Here is a 16,628-nt window from a genome sequence, read left to right as displayed (position 1 = left end):
TAGAACCAGTAACTCCGTGTGGATGGACGATGGTAGGTATTGTAAATATAACATCAATATAGTTATAGAACCAGTAACTCCGTGTGGATGGACGTTGGTAGGTATCGTAAATATAACATCAATATAGTTATAGAACCAGTAACTCCGTGTGGATGAACGATGGTAGGTATTGTAAATATAACATCAATATAGTTATAGAACCAGTAACTCCGTGTGGATGAACGATGGTAGGTATTGTAAATATAACATCAATATAGTTATAGAACCAGTAACTCCGTGTGGATGAACGATGGTAGGTATTGTAAATATAACATCAATATAGTTATAGAACCAGTAACTCCGTGTGGATGAACGATGGTAGGTATTGTAAATATAACATCAATATAGTTATAGAACCAGTAACTCTGTGTGGATGAACGATGGTAGGTATTGTAAATATAACATCAATATAGTTATAGAACCAGTAACTCTGTGTGGATGAACGATGGTAGGTATCGTAAATATAACATCAATATAGTTATAGAACCAGTAACTCCGTGTGGATGGGCGATGGTAGGTATCGTAAATATAACATCAATATAGTTATAGAACCAGTAACTCCGTGTGGATGGACGATGGTAGGTATTGTAAATATAACATCAATATAGATATAGAACCAGTAACTCTGTGTGGATGGACGATGGTAGGTATTGTAAATATAACATCAATATAGTTATAGAACCAGTAACTCCGTGTGGATGGACGATGGTAGGTATCGTAAATATAACATCAATATAGTTATAGAACCAGTAACTCTGTGTGGATGGACGATGGTAGGTATCGTAAATATAACATCAATATAGTTATAGAACCAGTAACTCTGTGTGGATGGACGATGGTAGGTATTGTAAATATAACATCAATATAGTTATAGAACCAGTAACTCTGTGTGGATGAACGATGGTAGGTATCGTAAATATAACATCAATATAGTTATAGAACCAGTAACTCCGTGTGGATGAACGATGGTAGGTATCGTAAATATAACATCAATATAGTTATAGAACCAGTAACTCCGTGTGGATGGACGATGGTAGGTATCGTAAATATAACATCAATATAGTTATAGAACCAGTAACTCCGTGTGGATGAACGATGGTAGGAAAACATTAAAAGTACTTAGTACCAGTGTGCCATACATGTTGCTTACTGATAAGGAATTCTTCAGTTCCTTAAACCTGTTTTTTGTTAATAGATATTGATGGGAATTTTACTTGTACTCGTAGAACCTTGTAAATAAATGATCGGTAGATGTCTTGGAAATAGCAATTATTCTCTTAACGGTTTTCATACCTTCTTTATTTGTGACTAGTTGTGCCAAACTCTGGGGAAATCACCGAAGTAAAAATGTGCCTGCAAACCATATTTGCACCCTGTCAAAACACATGGAATGTACGTATGAAGAACTGTACTACATTCAATGTATACGAGTTGGTTCAGACAACGTCGTGTCCTACCGCCTACTGCTTTGGTAAGTGACCATTGTATCTGTCTTGTTAGAATATCAGGTACCAATACATGTTTATTCACAAATCACGAAACAGTAAAATTCGCGTTCTCAGTAAATATTGCGAAGTAGTGTATCTTGAGAACATAACGTTGTTTACACTTGTACAGACATAAAGAGAAAATATGTTTACTGCCATGACACACAAACGCTCAAGATGTTAATATGCAATATCCAGAGCAATATCTAGGGGTATTATAACTCATTCCAGATAGTCCAGCATTATAACAAGTGGATAGTTAGAACTTGTTTAATGACTTATTTAAAATTTTGTCTATGAATATAGCAACAAAAATAATTTTTGAAATTTATACAATTTAAAACAAAAAATATGTTGTATAGGAGACAGAGAACCTTGTGCAGATGGTACGTCATCCGAAACCGGCTTCACACCTTGTACAGGTAGGTGGTACATTATATACACATACAGATAACTATAATTGCTAAGATTGTGTTATTAACAGGAATGCTTATATGTCGCGGTGTTTAAATTCACCATATATATATATAATATGTATTAAATATAGTGTTTAACTACATGCGCTGTGTATTGTCTGAATTTACAATTTACATCGTTTTAAAATCTACATGTCCCTGTGTCATGTAATGTCCTGTACATGTAAATCTGTGTGTATGTAAGTTGTTATGATGACGTATGAGAGGCGAGTGAATGGATTGGTTGAGTGTGTCACATTGACCCTGCATGGCCCTGTCCTTGCACGTGCACGCCCACCCTGTTGGATGCGTGTCCACGCATTACAGAGATACATATACAGGGACATATACATATCTATCGTTAAGCCGGTGTGCTTTACGGCCACAGTGCTAAGTGGTAAGTTTATTTAATTAAGAACTATTAAAATAAATTATTTAACTTATGATTCATATGCAATATAATTAAGGTTCATCAAGCCATGTTTTCATAAGTGAATTTTCTTTCAGAATTACATGAAAAGTATGGCATGTCATATATCAATGTTTTTGTCTTGGCCCATGCTATTCAAAAATGTAGCTAGATCCAAGTACAATTCAATAGAACAAAAAAATATTTAGTTAAAATCGAACATTTCTAAAAAAAAAATGCATCAATTGCAGTGATGTCCAAAACTGTTTGAAAAAGGTAAAACATAATCATCAAGATGCAAGGAAGTGCATGCCCTCAATTAAAAATATTATTATGGGCAGGAAAACCACTATAAACCAAAAAAAAAAATTAATCAAGTCTAAAAAAATTAAAGGACCCATTTTGGAACTACTTTCTAAAAAGTATGGAGGCCTTTCATGATCAGACACATTATGTCAGTTTTAGCATATTCATTCTGGAGTGGTTTCAAAAAGGTGCCAATTTAATGTAATTTATGAAATATTTTAAAGAAAAATATGTTTTAAACATTCATTTGACTCTTAAGATTTGGAAATCTGCATTACGGTTGCTGATGCACAAAAATTCCATACGATAGACCGGTATTTTTTTAAGATACATATGTATAGCTGATCAATATAGGATTGAATTTATAACCGATACCATGAGGTACAGATACAGGATACCTCCTGTAGATATTCATAAAATGAATCAATGTCAATGTTTCTTCGGAACGTCTTCCGTCGTAGAATTGTCTATGCTCCAATCAAGGTGAGGATAACAAACATTACACAAGGAATTCTTCCGTCAGTGACTGTTTCCAATGTGTCTTGGGATCATTCTGTACACAAATTAGAAATTGTAAAATTGGTTAGATGATTGTCTGTAAAGAGTGATGGAACCTGACAAAATAATACATGTAAAAGAGGCACAAAATGAGTAAAACTATTAAACTTGAAACAGTATTATCAATATGACTTACCTAGTACCAAAAGTTCATGTAACGTTACTATTTAGGATTCGAACAAATAGGAATTGTTAGTGTTATCATATTCTGTATTATTATATACACATAACACGCGTGTTTCTCAACAGGGCTGCATTATAAACCTCAGCACCAAAGCAATAAATAATAAGCCTTAAAAACGCACAAAAACTTTAATAAAGTGTTTAATAACTATTTTATTTCTATAAAACATACTGCAAAAGTACAACAAGACAATTATAATGCTTATAAAAAGTTTGCAAATTTGTTGACATTCGCCTGCGGCCAGGCAGCTGTCAGACTGGAGAAAACTATTGATTTACATAAATGCAGGGCATAGTCATTAAGTAAAGTACATGTTTACATCACTATTTTAAGCTTTAAATGTAATTAAAACAAAATTACTTACCGATTAGCTCTCGATCTTTCAAGAGACCTCAAGAACACATGTAAACATTTGTGGTCGTCGATTTAACGCCATTCCGGAAGTGAGTGCTCCGAAGAAAATAACGAATTCTCAAATTCATATCTCATTGTTTTAAAGAAAAGTTTGCATAAAATGTTTTTTGTTTGTTAAGTTTAATAGGAACAAAAACAATATATTACAGAATTATTTCTCATGAGTGAGAAATAAACTAATAGTTTATCACGTTATTTTCTGCGTAGTAATATTTGTTTGTGGTTTCCGGCAGGAAGCGGTGAAGATGTAACCGAAAGCACTTCAAGCAGAAGTTTACGTCCCAAAAAGTCAACTGTTGAACAGGCGATTTACGTGAAGCATATTTCTGTTGTTTTGTAAATAGGTTAAATTAACTTATCCAATGTTTGGTGACGATTGTATGTTCAGTTGTTTGGTAATCAAGGTTTTTATTTCGACTTTGACAGTACATTTGTTTTCAAATATGGCGACGATGATGATGCCGTGAACCCAACTTTTACAAGTGTCGTGTACATACGTTGCAACGAATATAGGTAAACAAAGGGTCGCATGCTCTCGCATATTATCTGAAAAACACACAATGCCATTTTGTTCGAATTATTCTGACCTGTATCATATGTTTGGTATTTTTTCGCTTATTTCACTTTTTCAGTGCAATTTTTGTGGCATATTTTTATCTAGCATTTATCTCATAGACATAGAATGTTGGTGAAAAATGCTTCAATACATTGTTTAATATCTATTTGACGATATTTCAGCCTGCAGCGTATCAGAGTTACCAGGTTTTTGAGAAACTAGTCTATTTTTGGTGTCATTGTGTGATTTCCAAAATGGTGTGTTCTACCTTAATATGCTTTAGTTTTCTATTATAACTTTTTAAATAACTTTTCCGTGACGTTTATAATATGTATATGTTTTACAAAGGACCGCACGTGGTCAGTTAGGTTAGGGTATTGTATAGGGTCAAGTGACTGTAGATTAAATATAATTTGTAAATATATGTAACTCTATAATTAAAATAGAATTTACTATAGTTATATAATAAATAAATGCCTGTATATATATTTATTACTTATATTACGGTATAAATCTATAAAATAGTATAGCCGGTACATTCATGTGTCCCTATGTGTTGTCGGGTATTGTTCTTTTTATTTCAGGTTATATGTCTCCGTTTGTATGTATTAAACTGTCAGCTGGTTACAGTTGTTTGAGTAGTTTGTACGTAAGAACATACCAATATAAATTCACTCTCGTGACCTATATAAAGTTGTCCTTCGTTCCAGGGATCATACTACCTATTCAGACTTTGTAAGATGATCTCAAACCATGCCTAAAACTATCGACAATATTATACACTTATTATCAGTCCATTGTCTGAACGAATTGGCATGTGTTTTTATACTTAATATATTATCCATTTGCAGCAAATACAACCAATTGGCATGATGTTGGTTTATCTGCAAACGTGACTGTCGGTCTTGTTCAGACTACAAAACACTTCCCATCAATTGTTGCAATCGCCAAAGTGATTGAGTTTAAGTGTGACATTACCGTGAGCAGCGACACGAACATTTCTACCTACCTGGTGGATGTTGAGTGGAGGATTAATGACAATGTCGTGGAGACTATCACCGGTGTAGCTTATTCTACGTATCTCGCCGACACAGCCTTACCGGAGAGCAGCTGGGAGGGGACTTACACACTAGGATTTCTGGTAAAACGGGAATTCAAGTCGATCGAAAAGTTACATTAGTGATTTAAACGTACTCATGTTTCCTTTGGTATGATTTACCGGATTTTCTATTTGAATCTAATGTAAGCTTCCGTTTCAATTGTCTGCAATAGTTAATAATTTGTTTTTAAGTATCGCTAACAAAGCCGCTGTTTCTTTGTCTTAAACATCAACATATGTATTATGCGTTACTGATTTTCTATCTTAAAGGTAAAATGTGGAGTGAGAGTTCGTGAGACAGAGGGCAGTCCGTCCGGAACTTACACCTATAGTGAATCTTTCTATGCAGGAATCATGGTACGGCATCGATACTACTACAGTATACTTCCATACTTATGTACCGAAAGTTTACTTCTCTGATTAACCACTATTCTGTCTTTGCATACGTTTATTATATACTTATATTTACATACGCCCCTATACAGTCAACGGGAGGGGAGTTGCGTTCAAATTAGCGTAATCAAAATGACGTATGAATACAAACGCAGTGCAAGTTCGGATTACTTCTAGTTCATACCTCGATAAGATTTTGCGTCATAAGTTAACGAATTTCAAAATAACATTAAAGTGTTTTTTTTATTATTGAGTATTTGATATTAAAACAAAAGATGTATTCAAGCATTGTAACGGTAATAAACAACGAAATGAATCGTTGGTCGGGGCTATAACCGGGGGACTTTCCTCCGGAACGTTCGGAAAATTCCATAGTTACGTCAGTAGGTGTACGACACTTGTCTCACCTAAATATACAGAACATCTAATTGCCGGAGAACAATTGTTGGAGCGTTTAAGCGCACAATAGGTAAACAGGTCCAAAAACAAAACAAAAAAACAAAAAAACAACCAACATTACAGGTAGCCTTTCCGAAACAGTATCATCAGCTTTACCCAGTCTTTGCATTCAAAATAGGCCTACACACAATGCAGAAACTTGTCTCCGTACTATAAGATAAACGTCATGACTATGAAGAATTTAGTCTATATCGCTTTTGTAGACCGATACATGCATGACAAACATTCAGCAGCTCAACAGTCATACCATCAATAGGCTATATCACAGTATCGTCCCCCATCTCAATTTTTATTCCAAATGGACATTATTGATATATAATCAAATTGAAAAAACAACATATTTTAAAAATAATTGAAAGGTGTCATTGCTATATTTCAAATCAAACTGCAGCTATAACAATAATTAAACGAAACTTTATCTACAGCCATCCTGACTACTGTAGTTACCAAGTTTAGTAACCAACATCTTTTTAAAAATTGATCACGAACATGTAAAATAGACTTATTTATGTAAATATATAGATTGAACAGTGTTTTGATTGGGTTAAAGGTGGTATGAACGCAATGGAATACAGACATATTCTACATGTAGCTCGTGGTATGAACTACGATGGCCCATATCAGCCGACATGGCAACTGCTTTACTAAACTGTAGTTGTACACACATTTGTGGTGATTGTCATGGCAACTGCTTTAGTAAAAAGCACTTGCCAACGAGTTTTGTCATTTTACTAGTTTGGCAACTGCTTTACTAGAGTAACTGTTTTGTCATCCTTACGCGTGGCCCATATCAGCCGTATTGGCGAGTGTCTGGCTTTTGAGACAATTAACATTCCACGCCGATATCAATCCTAGTTTGATGCCGTACAGGTGTGCTGATTAAATGACCTTTGAAACCAAAACGATACATTACGACACAAGACAAGGGCGATTAAAGTTATACACAAATAACATAGCCATAGGTGGTAACAAGTTATTGTACGGTAATTAACGGTAAACTAATTTTGAGAGCCGGATGGGGAGAGGTTACAGCCCTAGGATAGGGACAATTAAATAATAGCTAGATTATATCTCCTTAGTTTGAAACTTAATCAGACTTGTATACTTAGTAGAGACAAAAAAATCGAGCCAAATTTCAGTGATTTTTTTCCAATATACTAGGGACTGGTTGCCAGTCTAGGAGGGAAGCTAATTTAATGCAGGCATTCAACTCACCTAAATCTCTCATTATATGCCCCTATCTAGGGAAAACCCATATTTTTACATAATACCTGATATTATTAAAGATGAATATGAGTATGGAATTTTATAATATATTGAGTTACTTCACTGAAAGCCTATTTTCATTTAAACGTCAACATTAGCCACAGATTGCGTTACCTACCAATGATTCTACCACGAAAGGTGTCGTAAAATATCGTTTTGGTTTCAAAGGTCATTTAATCAGTACATGTGTACAGCGTCAAACTAGGTTAGATGTCGGCGTGGAATGTTAATTGTCTCAAAAGCCAGACACTCGCCAATACGGCTGATATGGGCCACGCGTAAGGATGACAAAACAGTTACTCTAGTAAAGCAGTTGCCAAACTAGTAAAATGACAAAACACGTTGGCAAGTGCTTTTTACTAAAGCAGTTGCCATGACAATCACCACAAATGTGTGTACAACTACAGTTTAGTAAAGCAGTTGCCATGTCGGCTGATATGGGCCATCGTAATGAACGCACTGGGATACAGACATATTCAATGTAGCGCTACATGTAGAATATGTCTGTATCCCATTTCGTTCATACCACCTTTAACCCAATCAAAACACTGTTCAATCTTTATAATCTGAACATCCCATGCGGGTAGATACTCATTGTGACGTTGTGACATTTTTATGAAGAAAAACCCATGAATGTCAAAGTCAATACATATTCACCAGGACAGATAACTTTGCAATATGCAAATGGAGATTTCGAGAATAAGGTGATAGACGCAAAAACATGACATCTTGATTGTCCCACAGCCGTAAGGTGTTGTAAAGTTTGGAGATATTAACAAAAACAACAAATGTTTATGTTTGGTTTGTAATGTAATGCCAGTAATTATTTGTATATTTGTATTCTGGATATATATTTCAAAACACAATAAGTAGTTTTTTATTTAATTTATTTGGCAAAGCAATAGAGATTAACTAAAACCACAACAATTAATAATGTGTAAAAGACCTTCGTTGTGACCCATTTGTTTTATTTTCTGTTCGATTACATGTATGTTTATTATACTAATTCGTATGTTTACAGACGGACGCGACCCAATACGTGGTATCTGAGAGGGGTAGCATTGATATCACCGTTTGGCTTACTGTACCTCTAGGCTGTATGTACCTAGACTCTCTTAGTCCAGACCAGTAAGTATTGTATCGTAGCCAGTGACATACTTCTGCAGCCTTTACACACTTTATTTAATAACATTTTCAACTCTGGAAAATTCCCTGAAGATTGGTCAACTGCAGTTATGGTTCATGTTTATAAAAAGGGTGACAAAATTGACCCCAACAATTATCGAGGAATTAGCTTACTAAGCTGTATGGCGAAATTATTTACTTCAGTTTTGAATAGAAGACTTATAGAGTGGTCAGAGTCAAATGATATTATAACTGATGTACAGTTTGGTTTTTGCCCTTGGTTTAGTACAGTGGCTGCTATTTTTGCCCTACATACAATTATCACAAAATCTTTGAGCTCGGGTAAACGCTTATATTGTTGTTTTGTCGACTACAAAAACGCTTTCGACTCCGTTGATCGTTGCAAACTGTGGTAATGTCAAAAGTCATATTCCTTTCATATTTGTGGTTATTGGTGTGTTTATTGTCGTGTCGTTGTTACCTTGTCTGTTACCTTGTACGGCGCGACAGAGCCTCCGTATGATGACACAGGTAAGCGAGCGCGTACGGGCTGGACGCCATGTCGATGTGAATCGACAGAGAAACAACTCTTAGTGATTTATACCTAAACGGGTATAGAACCATACAGTCTATGCAAACTGATGCTGGACAAGAGTTACAGTATGGTGGACCAGACGCTTATTCCAGTGCGACATACTACGCCAGTTGGTTAGAGTAACTGGGCACCAGTTATACGGCAGTGAAGCCAATGAGAGGCCACGTCATATTGAGGGCCGCTAGATCATTTTGTGAGGGAGTTTCCCAACAACTCAACTCTTGACGTCATCAACCTTCAGCCACCACACGGCTGTGCAGGCAGGCTATTGAGTATTTAGGGCCTGTGTTTATTGTGGACACTGCGTGTGTCACTTTTTGATCCAGACAGACAGACCACCACTACAGGGTCTGCGTCGATGTGCAGCGTCTGACACTACCATTGGTTCGTGGGAGTAATCGGAAGGACGTGTGCAGAGACATTGTTTATCATGTGAAAGTAGTGTGAATGTGGTGTGAGTAGGTTGTTGTTATCATAGAATTTTCGTAATATCTGTAAATAGTTTGTTCTGTTTATTTGGTGTATATAAAATCTCTATTTTGTTTCTTTATACGCTATTGGGGTTTCTTTTCCCTAATCAAAGTCTATCTTCGCTCGTTCCATGTTACAGGTATAAATTGTCCAAACTTGGAATTAGTGGTAAATTGTTATCAATTTTAAAATCCATGTATAAAAAGGTTAAGACATGTGTCTCCTCAAAAGGGAAATGCTCAGAATTTTTTAAAAATAATCTCGGTCTCGCGCAAGGGGAAGTTTAATCCCCAATTATGTTTGTATGTAAATGATTTTGAGAATGATTTTATTAATAACGGTATTAAGCCATACCTTTTTGGTGAACCAAGCTTGTTTTTATTGATGTATGCAGATGATCTTGTTCTAATTGCTGAATCAGTTAAAGATTTGACTACGCTTGCACATGGAAGCTCTCTGTAAATACTGACAAAACTAAAATTGTTGTATTTAGAAATGGAGGTCACCTCCGAAATGATGAAGTGTGATTTTTTTATGGAAAGGCGTTAGAGGTAGTGGAACAGTTTACCTACCTGGGTTTTGTTCAAGTATAATAATAAATTTGATATTTGATAAAAACAGCTTGCTGTTCAAGGCCGAAAGGCAGTCTTTGCTTTACTGTCAAAGTGTAATAAGATGAATTTAAATTGCCATACTTTAATTAAGCTTTTTGATACTTATGTTGGCAGCATATACTCTGTTATTCATCTGAAGTATGGAGACCTAGTAATGGTAGTGAGATTGAGAAAGTACAACTGAAATTTTGTAAAAAGATTTTAAGTGTTAAAATATCTACATGTAATATCATGATATATTTTTAATTAGGTAGATTTCCTTTAGTGTATACACATATTATAACTGATTAAGTACTGGTTTAAACTTCTGAATAGTAGTAATTGTTTACTTTAAACTTCTGAATAGTAGTTGCCTAGACGTAAAAGGTTTTTTAATAGGGTAACTTTTGTGAAAGATAAACAATTTTCATTCGGCCTTGGTGATGTATGGTTAAACCAAAACAATTTAGATATTTCTGTAGATTTACCATATTTTAAACAAAGAATGTTTGACAATGCGCTCCAAAGTATGTATTCTTTACTAGAGAACTCTCCGAAATGTCATCTGTACAGACATTTAGTTGATGGATTATCATTACAGTTTTATTTGAGTAAATATATTTCAAAGGGTAATAAAATTACCCTTACTAGGTTGAGATTATCAGCTCACTCGTTAAATATTGAATCAGGAAGATATAGAAATATTGTTAGAAATGAGCGATTTTGCAGAATCTGTAACTCTGGTGATGTTGAAGATGAATACCATTTTTCATTTATATGTCCAACTTTCCATGATATTCGTTCAAAACGAATTAAACTATATTATTGGAAAAAACCATCGGTGTTTAAAATGATACAATTATTAAGTTCTACTAATTTGAAAAATTTGTCTATGTTAAGTAAATACATTTAGGAGGCTAATCAAATAAGGAGAAATTTATTGTCATGCAAAGAAGAAAAAAAAACCTGTCCATTCTCTGTGTATTATATTATACATGTGTACATGTAACCTGTCCTCTCTACACTGCTTTAGTGCAGCGCCTGCTTTGTAAAAATGTTGTTTTTTTACTGATGGGCTGTAAAGCCTAAAGTAACAAAAGAATTGAATTGAAATGGAATTCTTCTACAGATCTTACACTCCAAATAATTTTAGATTTTCCCTTCAACATACGATAATTTCACATTTTTGAATATGTAAATATGTGATGGACATCTAGACGGCTCTTCCGAATACATCATCTGTATATAATAATGATAACTCGTTTTGATTAAGATATAAGCGACCTGTTTTTTTCTTGCAGAATTGATACATTTATCGAAGACAATTGCTTCCTGGATCTGGTGATTAAAACACCAACCTACTATAAGGACAGACAACTTCAGTGTACACCTGGCGGGGTCACAGATGAGCCAATCGCTTTTGAACGTTCCAATTTTTGCGGTGTCACGTTTTCATTCTCTGAGATTGAGAAAATTAAAACATTCACAATCTTTGGTTCGGGAGACAATTTAGTTAATATGAATTCTCGATCCATTTTTATTCGTCTGGAAGCGACGCATTCAATTTACCACGGTGCATGGTCGTATGCGTCTGGTCCTGATATACAGGTAGGTAGTGGTGTATCCCCATAGTTACCTGATATATAGGTAGGTAGTGGTGTATCCCCATAGTTACCTGATATACAGGTAGGTAGTGGTGTATCCCCATTGTTACCTGATATACAGGTAGGTAGTGGTGTATCCCCATAGTTACCTGATATACAGGTAGGTAGTGGTGTATCCCCATTGTTACCTGATATACAGGTAGGTAGTGGTGTATCCCCGTTGTTACCTGATACACAGGTAGGTAGTGGTGTATCCCCGTTGTTACTGTACCCTTTGTATTGTACAGGTAGGTAGTGGTGTATCCCCATAGTTACCTGATATACAGGTAGGTAGTGGTGTATCCCCATTGTTACCTGATATACAGGTAGGTAGTGGTGTATCCCCGTTGTTACCTGATACACAGGTAGGTAGTGGTGTATCCCCGTTGTTACTGTACCCTTTGTATTGTACAGGTAGGTAGTGGTGTATCCCCATAGTTACCTGATATACAGGTAGGTAGTGGTGTATCCCCATTGTTACCTGATACACAGGTAGGTAGTGGTGTATCCCCATTGTTACTGTACCCTTTGTATTGTACAGGTAGGTAGTGATGTATCCCCATAGTTACCTGATATACAGGTAGGTAGTGGTGTATCCCCATTGTTACCTGATACACAGGTAGGTAGTGGTGTATCCCCATAGTTACCTGATATACAGGTAGGTAGTGGTGTATCCCCATAGTTACCTGATATACAGGTAGGTAGTGGTGTATCCCCGTTGTTACTGTACCCTTTGTATTGTACAGGTAGGTAGTGGTGTATCCCCATAGTTACCTGATATACAGGTAGGTAGTGGTGTATCCCCATTGTTACCTGATATACAGGTAGGTAGTGGTGTATCCCCATTGTTACCTGATATACAGGTAGGTAGTGGTGTATCCCCATTGTTACCTGATATACAGGTAGGTAGTGGTGTATCCCCGTTGTTACCTGATATACAGGTTGGTAGTGGTGTATCCCCATTGTTACCTGATATACAGGTAGGTAGTGGTGTATTCCCGTTGTTACCTGATATACAGGTAGGTAGTGGTGTATCCCCATTGTTACCTGATATACAGGTAGGTAGTGGTGTATCCCCATTGTTACCTGATATACAGGTAGGTAGTGGTGTATCCCCGTTGTTACCTGATATACAGGTAGGTAGTGGTGTATCCTCATTGTTACCTGATATACAGGTAGGTAGTGGTGTATCCCCATTGTTACCTGATATACAGGTAGGTAGTGGTGTATCCCCATTGTTACCTGATATACAGGTAGGTAGTGGTGTATCCCCATTGTTACCTGATATACAGGTAGGTAGTGGTGTATCCCCATTGTTACCTGATATACAGGTAGGTAGTGGTGTATCCCCATTGTTACCTGATATACAGGTAGGTAGTGGTGTATCCCCATTGTTACCTGATACACAGGTAGGTAGTGATGTATCCCCATAGTTACCTGATATACAGGTAGGTAGTGGTGTATCCCCATAGTTACCTGATATACAGGTAGGTAGTGGTGTATCCCCGTTGTTACTGTACCCTTTGTATTGTACAGGTAGGTAGTGATGTATCCCCATAGTTACCTGATATACAGGTAGGTAGTGGTGTATCCCCGTTGTTACTGTACCCTTTGTATTGTACAGGTAGGTAGTGATGTATCCCCATAGTTACCTGATATACAGGTAGGTAGTGGTGTATCCCCATTGTTACTGTACCCTTTGTATTGTACAGGTAGGTAGTGGTGTATCCCCATTGTTACCTGATATACAGGTAGGTAGTGGTGTATCCCCGTTGTTACCTGATACACAGGTAGGTAGTGGTGTATCCCCGTTGTTACTGTACCCTTTGTATTGTACAGGTAGGTAGTGATGTATCCCCATAGTTACCTGATATACAGGTAGGTAGTGGTGTATCCCCATTGTTACCTGATACACAGGTAGGTAGTGGTGTATCCCCATTGTTACTGTACCCTTTGTATTGTACAGGTAGGTAGTGATGTATCCCCATAGTTACCTGATATACAGGTAGGTAGTGGTGTATCCCCATTGTTACCTGATACACAAGTAGGTAGTGGTTTATCCCCATTGTTACTGTACCCTTTGTATTGTACAGGTAGGTAGTGATGTATCCCCATTGTTACCTGATATACAGGTAGGTAGTGGTGTATCCCCATTGTTACCTGATATACAGGTAGGTAGTGGTATATATCCGCATTGTTACCTGATATACAGGTAGGTAGTGGTGTTCCCCATTGTTACCTGATATACAGGTAGGTAGTGGTGTATCCCCATTGTTACCTGATATACAGGTAGGTAGTGGTGTTCCCCATTGTTACCTGATATACAGGTAGGTAGTGGTGTATCCCCATTGTTACCTGATATACAGGTAGGTAGTGGTGTATCCCTATTGTTACCTGATACACAGGTAGGTAGTGGTGTATCCCCATTGTTACTTTATCCTCTGTCTTGCACAGGTAGGTAGTGGTGTATCCCCATTGTTACTGTACCCTTTGTCTTGTACAGGTAGGTAGTGGTGTATCCCCATTGTTACTGTACCCTGTGCCTGGTAGTGGTGTATCCCCATTGTTACTGTACCCTATGCCTGGTAGTGGTGTATCCCCATTGTTACTGTACCCTGTGCCTGGTAGTGGTGTATCCCCATTGTTACTGTACCCTGTGCCTGGTAGTGGTGTATCCCCATTGTTACTGTACCCTGTGCCTGGTAGTGGTGTATCCCCATTGTTACTGTACCCTGTGCCTGGTAGTGGTGTATCCCCATTGTTACTGTACCCTGTGCCTGGTAGTGGTGTATCCCCATTGTTACTGTACCCTGTGCCTGGTAGTGGTGTATCCCCATTGTTACTGTACCCTGTGCCTGGTAGTGGTGTATCCCCATTGTTACTGTACCTTGTGCCTGGTAGTGGTGTATCCCCATTGTTACTGTACCCTGTGCCTGGTAGTGGTGTATCCCCATTGTTACTGTACCCTGTGCCTGGTAGTGGTGTATCCCCATTGTTACTGTACCCTGTGCCTGGTAGTGGTGCCTCCCCATTGTTACTGTACCCTGTGCCTGGTAGTGGTGTATCCCCATTGTTACTGTACCCTGTGCCTGGTATAGGTGTATCCCCATTGTTACTGTACCCTGTGCCTGGTAGTGGTGCCTCAACATTGTTACTGTACCCTGTGCCTGGTAGTGGTGTATCCCCATTGTTACTGTACCCTGTGCCTGGTAGTGGTGTATCCCCATTGTTACTGTACCCTGTGCCTGGTAGTGGTGTATCCCCATTGTTACTGTACCCTGTGCCTGGTAGTGGTGTATCCCCATTGTTACTTTACCCTGTGCCTGGTAGTGGTGTATCCCCATTGTTACTGTACCCTGTGCCTGGTAGTGGTGTATCCCCATTGTTACTGTACCCTGTGCCTGGTAGTGGTGTATCCCATTTTGTTACTGTACCCTGTGCTGGTGTAGTGGTGTATCCCCATTGTTACTGTACCCTGTGCCTGGTAGTGGTGTATCCCCATTGTTACTGTACCCTGTGCCTGGTAGTGGTGTATCCCCATTGTTACTGTACCCTGTGCCTGGTAGTGGTGTATCCCCATTGTTACTGTACCCTATGCCTGGTAGTGGTGTATCCCCATTGTTACTTTTCCCTGTGCCTGGTAGTGGTGTATCCCCATTGTTACTGTACCCTGTGCCTGGTAGATGTGTATCCCCATTGTTACTGTACCCTGTGCCTGGTAGTGGTGTATCCCCATTGTTACTGTACCCTGTGCCTGGTAGTGGTGTATCCCCATTGTTACTGTACCCTGTGCCTGGTAGTGGTGTATCCCCATTGTTACTGTACCCTGTGCCTGGTAGTGGTGTATCCCCATTGTTACTGTACCCTGTGCCTGGTAGTGGTGTATCCCCATTGTTACTGTACCCTGTGCCTGGTAGTGGTGTATCCCCATTGTTACTGTACCCTGTGCCTGGTAGTGGTGTATCCCCATTGTTACTGCACCCTGTGCCTGGTAGTGGTGTATCCTCATTGTTTCTGTACCCTGTGCCTGGTAGTGGTGTATCCCCATTGTTACTGTACCCTGTGCCTGGTAGTGGTGTATCCCCATTGTTACTGTACCCTATGCCTGGTAGTGGTGTATCCTCATTGTTACTGTACCCTGTGCCTGGTAGTGGTGTATCCCCATTGTTACTTTATCCTGTGCCTGGTAGTGGTGTATCCCCATTGTTACTGTACCCTGTGCCTGGTAGTGGTGTATCCTCATTGTTTCTGTACCCTGTGCCTGGTAGTGGTGTATCCCCATTGTTACTGTACCCTGTGCCTGGTAGTGGTGTATCCCCATTGTTACTGTACCCTGTGCCTGGTAGTGGTGCCTCCCCATTGTTACTGTACCCTGTGCCTGGTAGTGGTGTATCCCCATTGTTACTGTACCCTGTGCCTGGTAGTGGTGTATCCTCATTGTTTCTGTACCCTGTGCCTGGTAGTGGTGTATCCCCATTGTTACTGTACCCTGTGCCTGGTAGTGGTGTATCCCCATTGTTACTGTACCCTGTGCCTGGTAGTGGTGTATCCCCATTGTTACTGTACCCTGTGCCTG

General features: G+C 38.2%; 1 protein-coding gene across 1 annotated transcript in view; it reads left to right on the top strand.

Moving 5' to 3' along the window:
* LOC138327017 (von Willebrand factor D and EGF domain-containing protein-like) overlaps nucleotides 1–16,628 on the top strand; it is a 39,744-nt gene that overhangs the window by 5,959 nt on the left and 17,157 nt on the right. The window contains exons 3-8 of the mRNA XM_069272986.1: nucleotides 1,352–1,510; nucleotides 1,889–1,948; nucleotides 5,260–5,549; nucleotides 5,778–5,864; nucleotides 8,647–8,753; nucleotides 11,711–12,017. Of these exons, the coding sequence (XP_069129087.1) occupies nucleotides 1,352–1,510; nucleotides 1,889–1,948; nucleotides 5,260–5,549; nucleotides 5,778–5,864; nucleotides 8,647–8,753; nucleotides 11,711–12,017 (1,010 nt within the window). The remainder of the gene's footprint in view (nucleotides 1–1,351; nucleotides 1,511–1,888; nucleotides 1,949–5,259; nucleotides 5,550–5,777; nucleotides 5,865–8,646; nucleotides 8,754–11,710; nucleotides 12,018–16,628) is intronic.

The sequence above is a fragment of the Argopecten irradians genome, chromosome 7, assembly GCF_041381155.1.
Source record: "Argopecten irradians isolate NY chromosome 7, Ai_NY, whole genome shotgun sequence".
Taxonomy (NCBI): Eukaryota; Metazoa; Mollusca; class Bivalvia; order Pectinida; family Pectinidae; genus Argopecten; species Argopecten irradians.
The sequence above is the reverse complement of the archived record's forward strand: the minus strand, read 5'-3'. Positions and strand labels throughout refer to the sequence as shown.